Source organism: Metopolophium dirhodum, chromosome 6 (assembly GCF_019925205.1).
Source record: "Metopolophium dirhodum isolate CAU chromosome 6, ASM1992520v1, whole genome shotgun sequence".
NCBI lineage: Eukaryota > Metazoa > Arthropoda > Insecta > Hemiptera > Aphididae > Metopolophium > Metopolophium dirhodum.
This window is the reverse complement of record NC_083565.1, coordinates 4,312,950-4,329,942: the sequence shown is the minus strand read 5'-3', so window position 1 is coordinate 4,329,942 and position 16,993 is coordinate 4,312,950. Positions and strand designations below refer to the sequence as shown.

Genomic DNA, 16,993 nt, shown 5'->3' with positions numbered 1-16,993 from the left:
CCCTATGTGCGCCTATGGGCCGTAAAACATTTTAAATTTGGTAATTTATTCAATAAAATTTTAAAAAATTAAAAAATTAAGGGCGTATCATCCTCCCCCCTGTGACCAGCTATCACCATTTGGACACTGTCACTGTTCATTGAAGTGGTGAGTTCCGTTGTGACAAGGGAGAGCTAGAACATGACGTCAAAAAGCACCATCTAGTTATTTAAAAAATCGTTATTTTAAGAATCGATTCTCCAAAAAATCGATTTTTTCATTCCGATTTAAATCGATTCAAAAATCGATTCACCGACCTGAATCGCCCATCACTACGGCTTGCCCTACGCTCTACGCGAGCAGACCGTGCGTGCGTCGCGTCCGGCCGTTGTTTTTGTGCCGTTTATCGATAGCCGCATGTGATGCGAATTATCCGCGCATATTTAATATTTTATACGCGTACCTAGTTGTGTATTGTTATTTCGCGCGCGCGCGATTATCGTGTTTTCGACGCCGTTGTCGTCGTGTTCGACGTTGCATCGACTACCGTCGCCCTGGTCCGTTGCACGACCACGATTCGTCGTCGCGTATTCGTCGCCGACGTTCGCGCCCAGTGTTATTTCGTCTCGACTCATTAGTTGAGTTGTCGTTGATCTCCGACGGGCCATAATTCGCGTCGCGATCGGCAACGCGTATATCGTCCACCGTCGATATTATTATTGCGTGTGTTCCGCGTTCGACCTTCGACGACGTTTTCAGTGCCGGGATTACGTCCTTTGCGCCTTACGTAATCCGGTCAGTTACGTAATCCGGCCGCTTGCCATCGTCCGGTGTCGCAGTCGCCGCCGCCAACAGCCGCAACTCCCCGTTCACCTGCGTGTCGTCACATAGCCGCATCAGCTGTTGCAGCCGCCGCCGCCGATACCCCGCCACGCCACGGTACGTAATTTATTGCATTCAAGCGATGCGTCTTGACACTGCCTCATCGTGGCTACTGTGGCTTCTGTCCACGTTCGTCTGCTGCAGTTGTTCTGCGGCAGTAGATGTAGGCAACGGAGACCTACTCCTGACGCCATTAATACGGGCTGGTCGAATCGACGAGGCTCGGACTGCATGCAATGTAACGCCCCTTAAGGGGACCATCGAGAGCTACTCTGGCTACTTGACCGTGGATGAAGTGCGCGGTTCCAACATGTTTTTCTGGTTCTTCCCGGCCGTGAGCGGCAAAGCGGACGCGCCTGTCCTGTTGTGGCTACAAGGTGGCCCGGACGCGTCGAGCCTGCTCGGCGTTTTCAACCTGAATGGCCCATTTTCGGTGTGTAAATGCTGTGGCGGCGAGCTTAAGTTGCGAGACCATGCGTGGACGGCTTCACACTCGATGCTGTACGTGGACAACCCAGTGGGAGCAGGGTTCAGCTACACAGGTGACGATTCCGGTTACAGTACCGACGAGATGGACGTCGCTCGGAACCTGTACGTCACCCTGGTGCAGTTTTTCGAGCTATTTCCCGAGTATCAGCACAACGATTTCTATGTGACTGGTGAGTCGTTCGCTGGCCACTACGTGCCGGCCGTGTCATACGCCATTCATCAGAACAACCCCGCGGCCAAGATCAAGATAAATCTTAAGGGGCTGGCTATCGGCAACGGCCTGGTCGACCCTCTCAACCAGCTGTTCTACAGCGAGTACCTGTACCAACACGGGTTCATTGACGGTAACTTCATATTATGATATTATGCCGCCCACGTTATTCTCATACAAATAATCATATTATAATGTTGAATCCGGTAGAAAAATCACCAAAAGGTATCCTTATTATAAACTCTTATAAATACTTGGTTAAAACGTTTTTGAGAAAATTACCTGACCTTCAACTAGTTTCGTAAATTTATGGTTAATTATTTAAAACTTTAAATATTATAAATTCAAATACATTAACTTTAAGCTTAAGGTTAATACATTACATAATATATTAAAATTTAAAAGTATAATCGTAAATTACTTGCACATTTGAAAATATGTATTTACAACTTATACATATTTTAGTCACACAACATAGTCATAAACAATGTTTATAAACTCTTACTTTTTTATATATCCACTTTGGTCTTTTATACTTATAACTTATAAGTAAAAATACTTTTTTTTAGATAATAATTGTTTAGTTGTATTTTATTTAATAATAATATTTGTAAAATCAGTTTCTTCTTGAACAAACGTTACTTTAACGTTACTTTCTTGTGTACTTTAAAATAAATGTATACAACTAGATGGTTTGGTCATTATTTAAAATGTATAAATCAAAATTTACAGATATAATAATCATAGTATAAAATTTAAGTATAATAATACTTAAAAAATATGAGTTAAAAAACATGCGCAAATGAAAGGATAAAATGTTCATAACAATTTGTAATACTGTAACAAATAAAATATATGAATGTAAAATACACTAGTGTATAAAATAAAATATTCAATGACATTAATATGTGTCTAAATTTCGTGTCGTACGTTTAAAAAAAAAATATCTTGTTATAACTTGTAAGTATTAACATTTTAAATCATATAATAATAATAATTTTAAAATTACGAACTATTAAATTGCATGTGGAAGTATACACATGGTGATAAATAAAATAAAAATAAAAATCCATTTTTCGTAAATTATAAGTGCATGGCAGTCTCAGTTTTAAAATAGTATGTAATATAATAAACAAAATTATTATGAAAATATATTATATGTTATACGATATACATGTTATTAAAACAAACGTTATTTGAAACGGTTGCAGAAAACGGAAAGCACATAATCGAACAAATCGATAATGTTATTCACGCTCAGATCCTCGGCGGCGACTACGAGGGCGCGTTCCGGACGTTCGACGAGATGTTGAACGGCATATTCTACCCGTACCCAACACTGTTCCAGAACCTGACCGGTATGCAATACTACTACAACTTACTGTTGGACCGGAAACCGCCGTCGGACAATGATTGGGTGCAGTTCGTGGAAAAGCCGTCCGTGCGTACCGCGCTACACGTTGGCCAACGGCGGATGATCTACTTGAACAAAGCAGTCTATCAACACATGCTTGGCGACGTGATGAGGTCGGTGGCACCGTGGTTGGCCGCTTTATTGGATGCTGGACGCTATCGGGTTCTGTTGTACAGCGGTCAGCTTGACATCAAGCTCCACCACCGGGGCACCATGCGCATGGCCCAGTCGCTACAGTGGTCGGGCGCGGAACGATTTCGGAACGACCCGTCGCGCACCATTTGGCGTGTTTGCGAAAAGAAGAATCGATGTGACAACGGAAACGAGACCACCGTGGCCGGTTACGCGACGGCGTCTGGTCCGCTTACCGTGCTGTTGGTCAGGGATGCCGGTCACATGGTGCCAGCCGATCAGCCAGTTTGGGCTCATGACCTCATCAAGCGGTTCACGTCAGGCAAAACGTTTTGACCAACAGGAACCTGTCAGCATCGTTCAGTCGACGGCAATATTTTACTAGTCAGTATTCGAGTTGTTGTCATAAACTTAATTCTCGTAGACCCTTGGATCATTTATGATCGAAGTATAGACATGTCCTTTTGAATTCATCTAGGATTTTTGATAAAGATAATGGTGGTAGTATAAACGGTAACCATATAATATTAATAAACATAAACCGCCGCTTAAGAATCATCATGAACCAACTCAGTTTACCCAAATTTTTAGAGGGATTAATGTATTTTCAAAAACGGAATTTTTACTACAAATTTATGAGAATCACCTTCATAGTGTAATATTCGAGATTTTGATACAATTTTGACTGTTTACGGCGAACATGTCGTGTTTTGAAAACGGAATTGATAATATAAAAATGCAGAATTGATTTTTTAGGCAATGCATCATGATGGTTCTTTAGTTCTTTATTTCTGCGTGCGTGCGTTAATTGCTCACCGCTCAGTTACTTAATCGTACCCTCTCATGACGTATAATGTAAGACTGTTGGTAATATTGGTAGAGCTGGTCAATAAGTATAATGTCTATGGGTATTATACAATTGATACTAAATATTATTGGAGATCGAAAGTCTGTATACGATTTTAACAACAATACATAATATTATAAATGTACATACTACAGTTAAAAATCAACTAAAATACACAATTTACAGTAATTATTGCTCGTCTTATTATCTTAATACGTAGGTATAATATAATATTATATAACTTCGAATTGCCTCTACAAGACGACGCTTCGTTATTATACACTGACCCAGCACTCATATTCATATATACCTATACATAAATATATGATATTTTAAATTTTAAACGGATAGACAGCATATAAAAAAAAGTGAAGTTTTTAAAAAATGTATAATTATATAAATTCATATAATAACGACTTATCAACAGATTTCTATCCATACAGCAAAGACCTACTAAGTAGGTATATTAAGTCTTATATATTATGTTCAGCACAATTGCGCCTATTTGATTACATTAAAATATTAAATAATGAGTCCATAACATTTTCGACTTAACAGTTTTTATTTAATACTAGCTAAACCCGTGTGCTTCATTTCCCCGTTAAAAATGCCAACTCTATATGATTCAAACTTTGTTAAATTTGTTATTTAATATTTGGTGTAATGGTGTTCAAAACTTAAACATTTTCAACAATCATCTTGAATTTCAAAATACTTGTGCACCCCTTTAAAATTCGAATTTTGGAAAATGCTTTCTTAGTGTACCTATACTTTCATGGTGGTACGAAGGAACCGTGAAAATTGGAAGCCTCATGCTATCATTGTTTAGGCTCTAGTGCTCTACGTTGATCAATCAGTAAGTTAGTCAGAAAACGTTCAATTATATATTAAAATGATCCCACCCGGCGTCACCCGTAAGACTAGTTTGTGATATGTGAACAGTATATTATCAGGTAGGTTATGAACCTCGCGAGGTGCGCGTACCGTACCTAAGTGTATATAATAATATAATAACATTATATAAATATAATACAGAAGATAGCTGTACCCCGTGCATTGCGTCTCCTGTAAAAAAATTATGTATTTTCCTAAAAACCTTGACCGTATTTTGAAAAACCACTTTTTTCAGTTTTACGGAACCCTTAAGTGATCATCGGGGAACCTCATGGTTCCGCGAAACACAGTTTGGTAAACACTGGTCTATAATATTTGTACTACTGGCTAATATAATATTGTATAAACCTTAAACTATATTGTTTATTTTTATTTTCAGGGAAATATAGTTAGTGAAGGATCTTATTAAGTTCTAAAACCCTCCAGTTTTGATATTGCAAAATGTCTTGGATCTTCAGACGATACTAATATTGAAAATTAAGTTGAAACAACTAATATGAACAACAATAGTGCCAAGTCACGCTTGGTTTCTTCTCTACACGGAACCAACAACTGCAGTATTTCGTATAAATATTTAATTAGGGATGACAAAGCTGCAAAAGCTAATAAAATATCAGCACTCCGTCATATGAATATAATTCTAAAAATATACTGTATTATATTATATAAATATAATATTATACATTTTGGCTGGAGATAAAGCACAATAATTATTATAAACATTTAATTTTGTATTTTAATGTGCTTTTTAACTCAAGTTCAAATTACCAGTGGAGCTGATGTTTCAATTTTTGGTTTAGTTTTTGGTAGTAAATTATAATTATGTTATACTTACAACTATTTTAGTATAATAATAATAATAATAAGATGTTGGTATACCTTGTATAAGATTTAATTTTTAGAATTATGATTTAACGTGTAGATACTATAGTAGGTAACTACTATTCAATGTAATTTGTAAACTGCAGTAATGCATACAATAAAAAGCATGTAAATTTATATTCTTATAGAAATCACTATTTTACATACATTTAATACACTACATAGTAGGTATTATCTTATTCTAACCCGATACAAAATAGGATTAATTTTGTAGGATCAATTTTAATTTTTGACATCATAACCAGTAACTATTTAACTATAACTAAATTTAATTATGAATTAATCAGCGACCACATATTCAAATTGCTATGCAATCCTTAACTTTCTTCGTAATTGGATTTTAGTACACTATATTATAAGCTATTAACAATTTATGTATTCATTTAAAAATCTGAATAGGTAAAAAAAAAAAATATTTATGCCGAATAGAACATAAATGTGATTAATTTTAACAAATTTTTATAACTATTCTAATAGTGTTACATGGAAGAGACATCAAAATTCTGTACGTCTCTGATATACGATGTATCAGTCGAAATGGAGCTTTTATCAGTGAATCAAAGCTATGATAAAAATAAGACATTTTATAATTTTTTTTCTGTTGACTTTTTTTCCGCCTACCCCCCAATAGGGAGGCCGTAATTTTACGGAAAATAATTGACCGGAATGATAAAAAATACGGAAAGTAAAATTACGGACCGTAATACTGCGGAACGTAAAATAACGGAATTAAGTTGTTCAAACCATAAGGGTCTTCGTCACTAGATTTTTCAAGCGCTAAAATGGTCTTTGAATTTCCAAAAATAAACACGGTTCAATCTATTCGATTTCAATTTTGAAAACTGTTCTGAACTCGTTACCTAGTCTTCTGTGTTTACACCAGATCATTTTTAATAATAAATATTTTTTAATTAAATACAAGCTATTAAGGAACTGATATTTTAAGAATTTAAAACAGCTATAAAAAGCTTAATATTAGATTATTTCAAAATGTATCTGGTGTGAACTTAGATTAAGATCTTGGCTTTAATTTTGTATAGGTATGTTATTTCTCTAAACCTGCCTCGGAAGCCGTAAATATGGAAATACTAGAACATGTTTATTGATATAATGATAGATATAAAATAATTTGTTGCACAACCTGTGCTGCTCAACAATTCCAACGGCGACCAAGATTATTAAATCCCCCACTCCTTATTCCTGGAAATGCGTCGACGGACGCGACTCGCGGCACGAGCGATAACACGACAGCTGCCGCCCGCCCGCCTGGCTATTTTTATCCATTGCTTTTGTATACACAATACAGCCTACTAATTGATTATTATTATGAAAATCATTTCCGTCTTGAGCTTCAAACGTGAACATTGAAATGAATTCGAGTAATTCCAATACGAGAATATGCAAAAAAAAGAGAGGGTTTCCATCAAAAAAGAAGAAATCTAAGATAATAGGTTCACAAAGCTTGTTTAAAAGTCGATGGACAAGGTACATATTTTATTATTATATTTTTTTATGGTGTATAGTAAATGCTAATATAAACAACCAGTGAAAATGTCATGGTCATGTGTTTTAAAGTTACACTAAAAACCAAAATCGGATTTTGTCAAAAACCGATTTTGCGTGAAAAATTCAGTTTTTGTTTAAATTTTTTTTTTTTGTTTTTGTTTAAAATTACGTATTTATTTGACCTCCCCAATGCACCAACTAGATTCACTTTCCCATCGAACAAGATACTGAAGTAGAAAATCGAAGCATTATTTCGACTACTTATCGTGTACACAGACACAAATAAAAAAAAATAAAACATACATAATTGTTAAAATCAATACATTCATCGCTCCACTCAGAATCTAAAATAGACGTCATATTGAATATTATTATACTATAGGTATAACAAATAATAACCATTTCAAAATTTGGATTTTTTTGCCCTTTTTTTTACACATGAATTATTAACGATTCACTATCAAACGGTTTTATATTTTTGTTATTATTAAAAATAGTAGTTTTATAAATAGGTCTATTTTTTAATTTATTTTTAATTAGTAGTCATATAAAAAGGAAACCTTCGCCAAATGTTTGATTTGGCCTTTTATTTACTCATTATATAGGCTATAGGTTTTTGAAAAAATTTGGTTAAACCTGCTGTATGCAACCGCCAACCCACCCTAATTGAAAAATAAATTACTTGTATCAAAATAAAATATATTACAATTTAAATAAAATGTATCATAGACTTAACCATATTATTATAGTGACTTAATCTATGACCGAAGTCCACTACAACCCTACTATACAGCAGAGCGAGTTCCCGGTTTTTTTTTTAAATTAACTTCTACATTTTTAGTATGGTGTAAATATTACGAACATTTTAATGATTAACAAGATATATAATTAATTGTGGTTTAGTTTTATATATACGTATATACTTTTAATTTATCCAGAGAGCACAGTGATCAAACTTCTTCAAATACACAAATTTCAGTCTCACCTGTACCTGTTGATGTAGTTCCAAATCCTGCTCTAACTGAAAATTGTACACCTGCTATTTCCCAAGCTGCAAAAGTCTCTTTTTCATTATCTCAAGATGATGTTAACCTAGCCCAACCATTAGCTACGTCTATGGAATATGACGTAAATTCTGATGTTGATACGCACAAGCTAGAAACAAGTATTTCACCTATCAAGAATCATGAACACACTATAGTTGGACGACGAATTTTAGATTTAGCTTATATATGTCAACAAATTAAAGAAAAAGATAATCACGACCCATACGGTTGCTCATTTAAGGACATGGTTTGTGTCAATGAAAAAAAAATTGGTTTAAAATCATCTTTTGCATTTAAATGCAATTTTTGTCTGAAAACATATACAATTGACTCGGAAAGTTCAGAAGCGAATATGACGGATATAAATATTGCTGCAGTAGCTGGTATAATGAATGTGGGTGGAGGATTTAGTCAGCTTCAAACTATGACCGCTTCTTTGGAAATACCTCCCTTAAGTCAGTTTGTGTACAATAAGTCACATGATATAGTTTGCAAATCATTTAATGAATGTGCTCTTAAAGAAATGGAGGCAGCTGCAAAAGAAGAAGCTCAACTAGCCGTAAGTGCCGGAGACATAGATACTGACGGAACTCCCCTTATTTCAGTAGTTGCAGATGGATCCTGGTGCAAACGGTCTTACAGGTCAACTTACAATTCATTATCAGGCGCTGTAAGTTGATATTATATTCTTATTTTAATTTAATAAATTTATGATATGCTATACAAAAGTAATATATTTTACTATTTTTAGTATACCTAAGTATATTACAGTAGGTTGAATTAATTTTTGCCAAAAACATTGCATTTGAAAATTGTGTGTAGGTATATACCCATTTTATATATAAAATGTAATAATATAATATGTTTTTAATGTTTCAAATATACCCATAAATAATATTTTTTAGTTACAGCAAAATAAATAAAATCGTTATTCTTCATTTAAATAACTAATTTTGTCGAAATTTGAACTTAAAATATCTATACCTATAAGAACTTGTGTTGATACATTTTTTTAGAGTTTTTGGTTATAATATGAACTACTCATGAGAAACCTTGTAATTTTTCTAGATACTGTTTACAATATTGTACATATTATAATTAAATAATAGATTATATTATGTTCTTATTAAATATTTAAAATTGTTTTTATTTTTGTATATTTAGGCTGCAATAATTGGGTATAGAACGAAAAAAGTTTTATTTTTGGGAGTAAAAAATAAATACTGTTCAATCTGTATTCGTTCTGGTCTTGGTTCAAAAGAAGTTAAAGAACATTGTTGCACTAAAAATTGGTCGGATAAAAATGGATCGTCGGGTATGGAAGCAGCTGTAATAGTTGAAGGTTTTAAACAAAGTGAACCTATGTATGGTATAAGGTATCAAAAATTGATAGCCGATGGAGACTCAAGCGTATACAAAAAAATTTTAGAAGCAAGGCCTTATAAAAATTTAACTGTACAAAAAGTTGAATGCCGTAACCACCTTCTTCGTAATTTTTGTAACAAACTTAGAGATATAACTACGAAAAAACAAGCAGGTCAATTAGCTCATAGAAAATTGTTATCACGTAATATTCTACGAATGCGAAAAGGTATAGTGAAAGCTATTGAATATAGAAAAAAAGAAAATTCAGTTATAGGACTCAGAAATGATATTTTAAATGTTGTCAATCATGTTTTCGGTGATCATAGTAGTTGCTCAAAATATTTTTGTGACATAACCGACGATAATAATTCAAACGATATTAATTACATGGAAAAAATTTTTAGTACAGATAGAGTGTTTATAGATAGCGTAATGCAACCTATTAGGTATCTTGCTAGACATACTTCAAGCTTGATACTGAATGTTGACAGCAATATAGTTGAATCTTTTAATGCCATTATTGCAAAACTTATAGGAGGGAAAAGAGTGAATTTTGCTCTAAAAGGGTCATACGCTGGACGTTGTGCGATTGCTACAGTTACTAAAAATTCTAAAAGACCTTTTTATTCTTTGCACAAGACAATTTTAAAAAATAGTCCCTTTAAAAAATTGCCATCAGTGAAAATGGAAATAACACGACGAGATAATCAATTTCGTCAAAATAATCGCTTGACGAAAAATAAAAGGTTTAAAAAAAAATTATTTGGTGTGAATGACTCAAATGCTTCATATGGAGAAAATTCAATGAAACCAGATATGAATGAAAATGAATATAATATAGAAAAATTGGAAGTCATTGAGTCCATGAAAAAAATTGCTGCACAAAGAGAGGTAATAGAAAGACAAACTGTTAACCAAAGTTCTTGTCAGAATTGGTTGGACATTAGGCGTAAATTACTTACTGCTTCAAACTTTGGAAGCATAATTAACCGTCGTCCAGACACGGGTTGTGAAAATCTAATAAAAAATTTAATTTATACTAGTGATGTTGATACAATAGCAATGGAGTATGGAAGAAATCATGAAAATGAAGCTAAAATTTGTTTAGAAAATTTACTAAGTATAAAAATAAGAGAGTGTGGATTGTTCATTGATGAGTTTAATTATTTCATTGGAGCAACTCCAGATGGATTAATTGATGAAGATGGCTTGGTCGAAATAAAATGTCCTCAATCAGCTGCAGATCTGACTCCCGAAGAAGGAATTGAAAAAAAAAAAATTAGCTGTTGGAAAAAAACTAATAATGGGACCACTTATGAAATTAAAAAAAATCATAAGTGGTATTACCAAGTACAGGGACAGTTAAATGTTTGTCAAAGGGATTATTGTATTCTCGCCGTGTGGACAAAAAAAGGAATGAAGTATGAAATAATTAAAAGGGACATTCATTTTTGGACTACTATCATGTTGCCGAAACTTCAAAATTTTTTTTTCAATTGCTTTTTGCCGGAATTGGTCGACCCGAGGCACTCACGTAGTATGCCAATACGGAATCCAGAGTACATAATTAGAGCACAAGAAGAAAAAAAAAATAAACGTTTAAAGCTTCTTTAATATTTTGTTTTAAGTAATATTGAGTTTTGTTAAAGTATATAGTTTAAGTATATACAAATATTAAGTTTTTTTTTACAATGTACCTTAACATATTATGAAATCGTCTATACGTTAAAATAAAATAAAAATATTATTTATATATTCGTTTATGATTTATTGTCTTACTTATATATACACATATACATTACAAACATAAATTAATATAATTAATGACTAAGGGACATTCGTATTGCCGGTTGTACTAGGTTTCTACTAAATGCTATTCACTGACGACTGACCGTGAGAGGTGGAACATTTAAATTATTATATCCCCAAAATACCTATTGATTTGCATAGTAATAATATTGGAATACAAGCGTATATAATAATAGGTCAATAAAAGTATAATAGGTTATGCGTCTGTAAAAATAAAATTACCAAAGCGTATGCGAAGCGTACCGTAAATTATTAAATAAATCGAACGTTGCGTCGCGCTTGAATTGTGTAGTCAATACGAGTAGTATTGAGAGAATGATGCGCCGCTCCCGGAGACGGTTTCAATCACTCGCTCACGCGTCGGTAAGCGACCGAAGTGGGCGTGGTATAAAGCATTGCGTGAGAGGTTTTACGACATCTAGTGAGCGTTGTTACGTTTTAGTTTTACTGTCGAAGACCCATAATGTCGCGGAACGTAAATTTACGGAACCTGACAAATGCGGAAAAAAATAATTTGGAACATATAATTACGGAACCAGAAAAATGCGGAATGTAATATCACGGATAGTTATTCCCTGGACTGTATTATCCAGGAACGTAACATCACGGACCGTAATTTTGCGGAAAGTAAAATTACGGAATTTATAATACCATAAACCAATGATTCTCAACATAGGTATTTCTAATTACAAAATGGTCGAATTAACTTCGGGTTTTTTTTACATCTCCTACAAATGATTTATTATTGACAAAATTATCGACAGTTGGGAACATATAATTTCATCTTAAATGGAAGGCACAAAGAGTGCCTCCTAACATGACTTTTTCATAAATTGAAAATACATTTTTTAGGTTAATTAACTACCTACCTAGCTATTTAGTTTAAGATCTGAAACATACCACATAAATAAATATAATTATTTTGAAGTTTCGAACCATATTATAATATAAATATAAACAAATCAACCATTTTTTAGTCTAGAAATGTTTTGATTTGTACGTAATAAATTCATAAGTTTAATTAGGAAGATGTCAGGGAAGGTTCGACTGAAAAAAAAATACTTTGAAAATCAAATAATATTTATTATCAATTCAAAATTAATAATAACAAGTTAGGTACCTACGTACTAACTAAAGACACAGAATATTCAACGCCAATACAAACATTACCACAATTCTAGACATAACTTCATATGACTTTAGACATTTTGTAATATAAAGTGTAGGTATTTATATTTTGTTGTCATGGATCTATTTAACTAATAATTAAATATCAGACCCTATTCACTATTCAGTATCTAATTAGTGTTAAGTGCTTAAGCTATTAGTAAAATGCTAAGTAGGTAACTATATTACCTAAGGTTATATTACATAGTATACCTAGGACCTACTAGCCAATAGACATAATTTGTATTGTATCTTATCTAGTAAGTTGTAACCAGTGTTGATAAGTACTAAAAGACCTATTTAAAGGATTTTTGGTGTAGAACACTTTTTAAATACTTTTCAAATATTTTTGTCTTAAAACTTAATATAGTATTTAAAATAGCTATTTTAGATTCTGAGCGAAGCGATGAATGTATTGATTTTACAATGATGTGTGTTTTTTTTTATTTTTTTATTTTTGTGTCTGTCATCACCTTTTAGGACAGTAAAAGTGCTTGGATTTTCTTCAACAGTAACTTTTCTGATAGGAAAGTGAATCTAGTTGGTATTTTGGGGGGTCAAAAGTAAAAATTTCCCAGTAGTTTTCAAAAGCGACGTGAAAAACAAAAGAAAAATTAAGGAAAAACGGGAATTTTTTACGCAAAATCTGTTTTCGAGAAAATCGATTTTGGTTTTTGGTGTAACTTTAAAACAAATGACCGTAGGGACATGAAATTTTGACTGAATGTTTATATTAGCATTTTCTATACACCATATAACATTTTGACTCTTTTTGAGCTGTTTACGGACATTGTCAGTTTTCAATTTTTTTAGTTTTTTTTTCTACAAATATCAATAAAATTTTATCTGTTGAGTATAAAAAAAGCTTGAAAATATAATAGAAGGCTCCTAGGTTAATGTTTCAAAGGCAGATGAAAAAAATTAAAAATCCTTAGTCACAGTTTTTATTTATAAGCATTTAAAGTTCAAATTTTGACAAAATACTGAAAAATCACGAAAATTAGCAAATTATTTTGAGTTGAGAATTCATAAAATTTTTTCTTTTTAAATCTAAGATTTTAAACTGTAATATAAGATTACTCATAAGTTTGTCTACCTTATCAAAAAAAAAAAAATGTCTACAAGAAAATACATTAAATTTTTATGAGCGTCTGAAATTTATATTTTTACAACATTTGATATTCACTTGATTTCTCATGTAACAATTTTCTTATTTTATTGTAATTGAAAAACGAATGACTGTAGATACTTGAAAATTTCACTGAATGTTTATATTAGCATTTTCTATACACCATACAATTTTGAAAATATTTTGACTCTTTCTTGAGCGGTTTACGGACATTGTCAGTTTTCAATTTTTTTAGTTTTTTTTTTCTATAAATATCAATAAAAATTTTTTTGTTGGGTAAAAAAGCGTGAAAATTTAGTATAAGGCTTCTGATATATCGTTCTAATAGCAGTTGAAAAATATTAAAAATACATAGGCACAATTTTTTTTTATAAGCATTTAAAGTTCAAATGTTGACAACATTTATCAAATTTATAATTTATTAATTATTTTGTAGTTAAAAATGTATAAAATGTTTAACTTTTATGGCTAAGGATTGAAAATTTAAAACAAGGGTCCACGTAAATAGGTTATATATAAATTACTCAATTCACAATAATATCATCAAATATACTTGGTAAAATCATAGGCTGACTGACCGTTTTCGCTCAGAATCATTTTTCTTATACAATGATATTATATCATTGAATTCAAATTTAACACCATCCATTACAGTGACCCACTTGTAACCTACTGTACAGCAGAGCTACATCCACTTACCCACCTTTTTCTTCTTAGTACTGATGTTTTAAAATAATTGGTACTTGTTAGATGCCAGTACTAATTATATATTTCTAAGACTACAAAAACCCATTAGTTTTTGTCAGTGGTTACCAAATGTGTCATTTTAAAGTAGAAAATAAAAATAAAAAAAATAGAAAAACTATACCTTATTCAACATAAGAAGCGACCCAGGCGGTGACATGTTTTTGTTAGTGATACTAGTCAGACAGACATGTCCATAACACTTCTTAGATTTTAAGTCAAACCAAAAATAAGCAAATACTTGAGTTCTTTTCCATAACCTCACACATGTTATAACAAATGGGAAAATATTTTAGGAATAATAAAAATCAACAACATTGCTAGTATATAACATGGTAGTATTTTTAATATTTAGGTTTAATTAAATTATATTTAAACAACGAAAGCGAATTATTTTGAAATTTGGTAAATACTTTATGTCACCATCCCATGTGCACAAATACAGTAATTGACCGGCTTCAAGTATATTTGGCACTTCTAAAAAATATTTGAAACAAATTAAATTAATTATAATATTTTTATATTATAATATATTCAGTATATAACTATACACTATAAGTACATGATGCAGGTGACTAAGTACTTAATATGCACAACAATTGTATAAAATATTAAATTTTAATAGGTATGTTAATACAAAATAACGAATTATTAACAAATAGAATAGGTGTACAATAAGTTATGATAAAAACATTCTTTGAAAGCGAAGTACATCTCCTCGACAGACTGGGCACGTTCTTTGATATTGACCATCCAACACTGAAACGCATGTTTCACACACCCAGGCGTGACCACAAGGCAACACTATATGTTGAGCTACATTTTCACCAGGAGTAGTAGTTAAACAAACCATACAATTCCTTGGATTGTGTACTACTTCTGGTGCATTTTGTGGTACTTCTGGATCTGGTTCAACAAAGTCATCTTCCAAAACATCATCATTTGACTCATGATCATGTTCAATACCTAGTGCCCAATGTCTTTGCCTTCTTTCATAGCCAGCACAGGAATATGAACATTTCACTAGAAATTGCCATACACTTAATAGACCTGCTTCATGATGTTCAACAGCCCTTTTTATCAACCTTGAGTTAAGAAGGTACTTAGTTTTGAGATTCCTTGTTGGTTGCAGACCGTTAGAAATTTGAGTAACCGTAGTGTGGTACTTTTGGCTCAACTCACATATTTGACCTGATGATTTAACCAAATTTATTATTATAATATTTTATAATATATGTGTTTGTTATACGAACATAATTACCTAATAATATATATATATATTATATGGTTATAAAACATATTATCAAATTATGCAGTTTAGCAAAAAGTCAAGATTGTCTTAAGGGTCTTCGTCACTAGATTTTTCAAGCGCTAAAATGGTCTTTGAATTTCCAAAAATAAACACGGTTCAATCTATTCGATTTCAATTTTGAAAACTGTTCTGAACTCGTTACCTAGTCTTCTGTGTTTACACCAGATCATTTTTAATAATAAATATTTTTTAATTAAATACAAGCTATTAAGGAACTGATATTTTAAGAATTTAAAACAGCTATAAAAAGCTTAATATTAGATTATTTCAAAATGTATCTGGTGTGAACTTAGATTAAGATCTTGGCTTTAATTTTGTATAGGTATGTTATTTCTCTAAACCTGCCTCGGAAGCCGTAAATATGGAAATACTAGAACATGTTTATTGATATAATGATAGATATAAAATAATTTGTTGCACAACCTGTGCTGCTCAACAATTCCAACGGCGACCAAGATTATTAAATCCCCCACTCCTTATTCCTGGAAATGCGTCGACGGACGCGACTCGCGGCACGAGCGATAACACGACAGCTGCCGCCCGCCCGCCTGGCTATTTTTATCCATTGCTTTTGTATACACAATACAGCCTACTAATTGATTATTATTATGAAAATCATTTCCGTCTTGAGCTTCAAACGTGAACATTGAAATGAATTCGAGTAATTCCAATACGAGAATATGCAAAAAAAAGAGAGGGTTTCCATCAAAAAAGAAGAAATCTAAGATAATAGGTTCACAAAGCTTGTTTAAAAGTCGATGGACAAGGTACATATTTTATTATTATATTTTTTTATGGTGTATAGTAAATGCTAATATAAACAACCAGTGAAAATGTCATGGTCATGTGTTTTAAAGTTACACTAAAAACCAAAATCGGATTTTGTCAAAAACCGATTTTGCGTGAAAAATTCAGTTTTTGTTTAAATTTTTTTTTTTTGTTTTTGTTTAAAATTACGTATTTATTTGACCTCCCCAATGCACCAACTAGATTCACTTTCCCATCGAACAAGATACTGAAGTAGAAAATCGAAGCATTATTTCGACTACTTATCGTGTACACAGACACAAATAAAAAAAAATAAAACATACATAATTGTTAAAATCAATACATTCATCGCTCCACTCAGAATCTAAAATAGACGTCATATTGAATATTATTATACTATAGGTATAACAAATAATA

The 16,993-nt window shown here is 32.2% G+C and overlaps 3 protein-coding genes across 3 annotated transcripts; 2 read left to right on the top strand and 1 right to left on the bottom strand.

Annotated features, from left to right (window-relative positions):
• Positions 1 to 310: 310 nt before the first annotated feature.
• On the top strand, positions 311 to 6,324 carry LOC132947258 (venom serine carboxypeptidase-like). The gene is made up of 3 exons (XM_061017511.1): positions 311 to 1,694; positions 2,773 to 3,491; positions 5,228 to 6,324. The coding sequence occupies exons 1-2, from the start codon at positions 944 to 946 to the stop codon at positions 3,441 to 3,443; spliced, it is 1,422 nt and encodes a 473-aa protein (XP_060873494.1). The 5' UTR covers positions 311 to 943; the 3' UTR covers positions 3,444 to 3,491; positions 5,228 to 6,324.
• Positions 6,325 to 7,950: 1,626 nt separating this feature from the next.
• On the top strand, positions 7,951 to 11,902 carry LOC132947842 (uncharacterized). Its single transcript, XM_061018077.1, has 2 exons — positions 7,951 to 8,952; positions 9,447 to 11,902. The coding sequence occupies exons 1-2, from the start codon at positions 8,353 to 8,355 to the stop codon at positions 11,259 to 11,261; spliced, it is 2,415 nt and encodes an 804-aa protein (XP_060874060.1). The 5' UTR covers positions 7,951 to 8,352; the 3' UTR covers positions 11,262 to 11,902.
• A 2,938-nt stretch (positions 11,903 to 14,840) lies between these two features.
• LOC132946663 (uncharacterized) lies at positions 14,841 to 15,978 on the bottom strand. Its single transcript, XM_061016706.1, has 2 exons — positions 15,951 to 15,978; positions 14,841 to 15,687 (listed from the first exon to the last, which is right to left on the bottom strand). The coding sequence occupies exons 1-2, from the start codon at positions 15,976 to 15,978 to the stop codon at positions 15,176 to 15,178; spliced, it is 540 nt and encodes a 179-aa protein (XP_060872689.1). The 3' UTR covers positions 14,841 to 15,175.
• Positions 15,979 to 16,993: the final 1,015 nt, after the last annotated feature.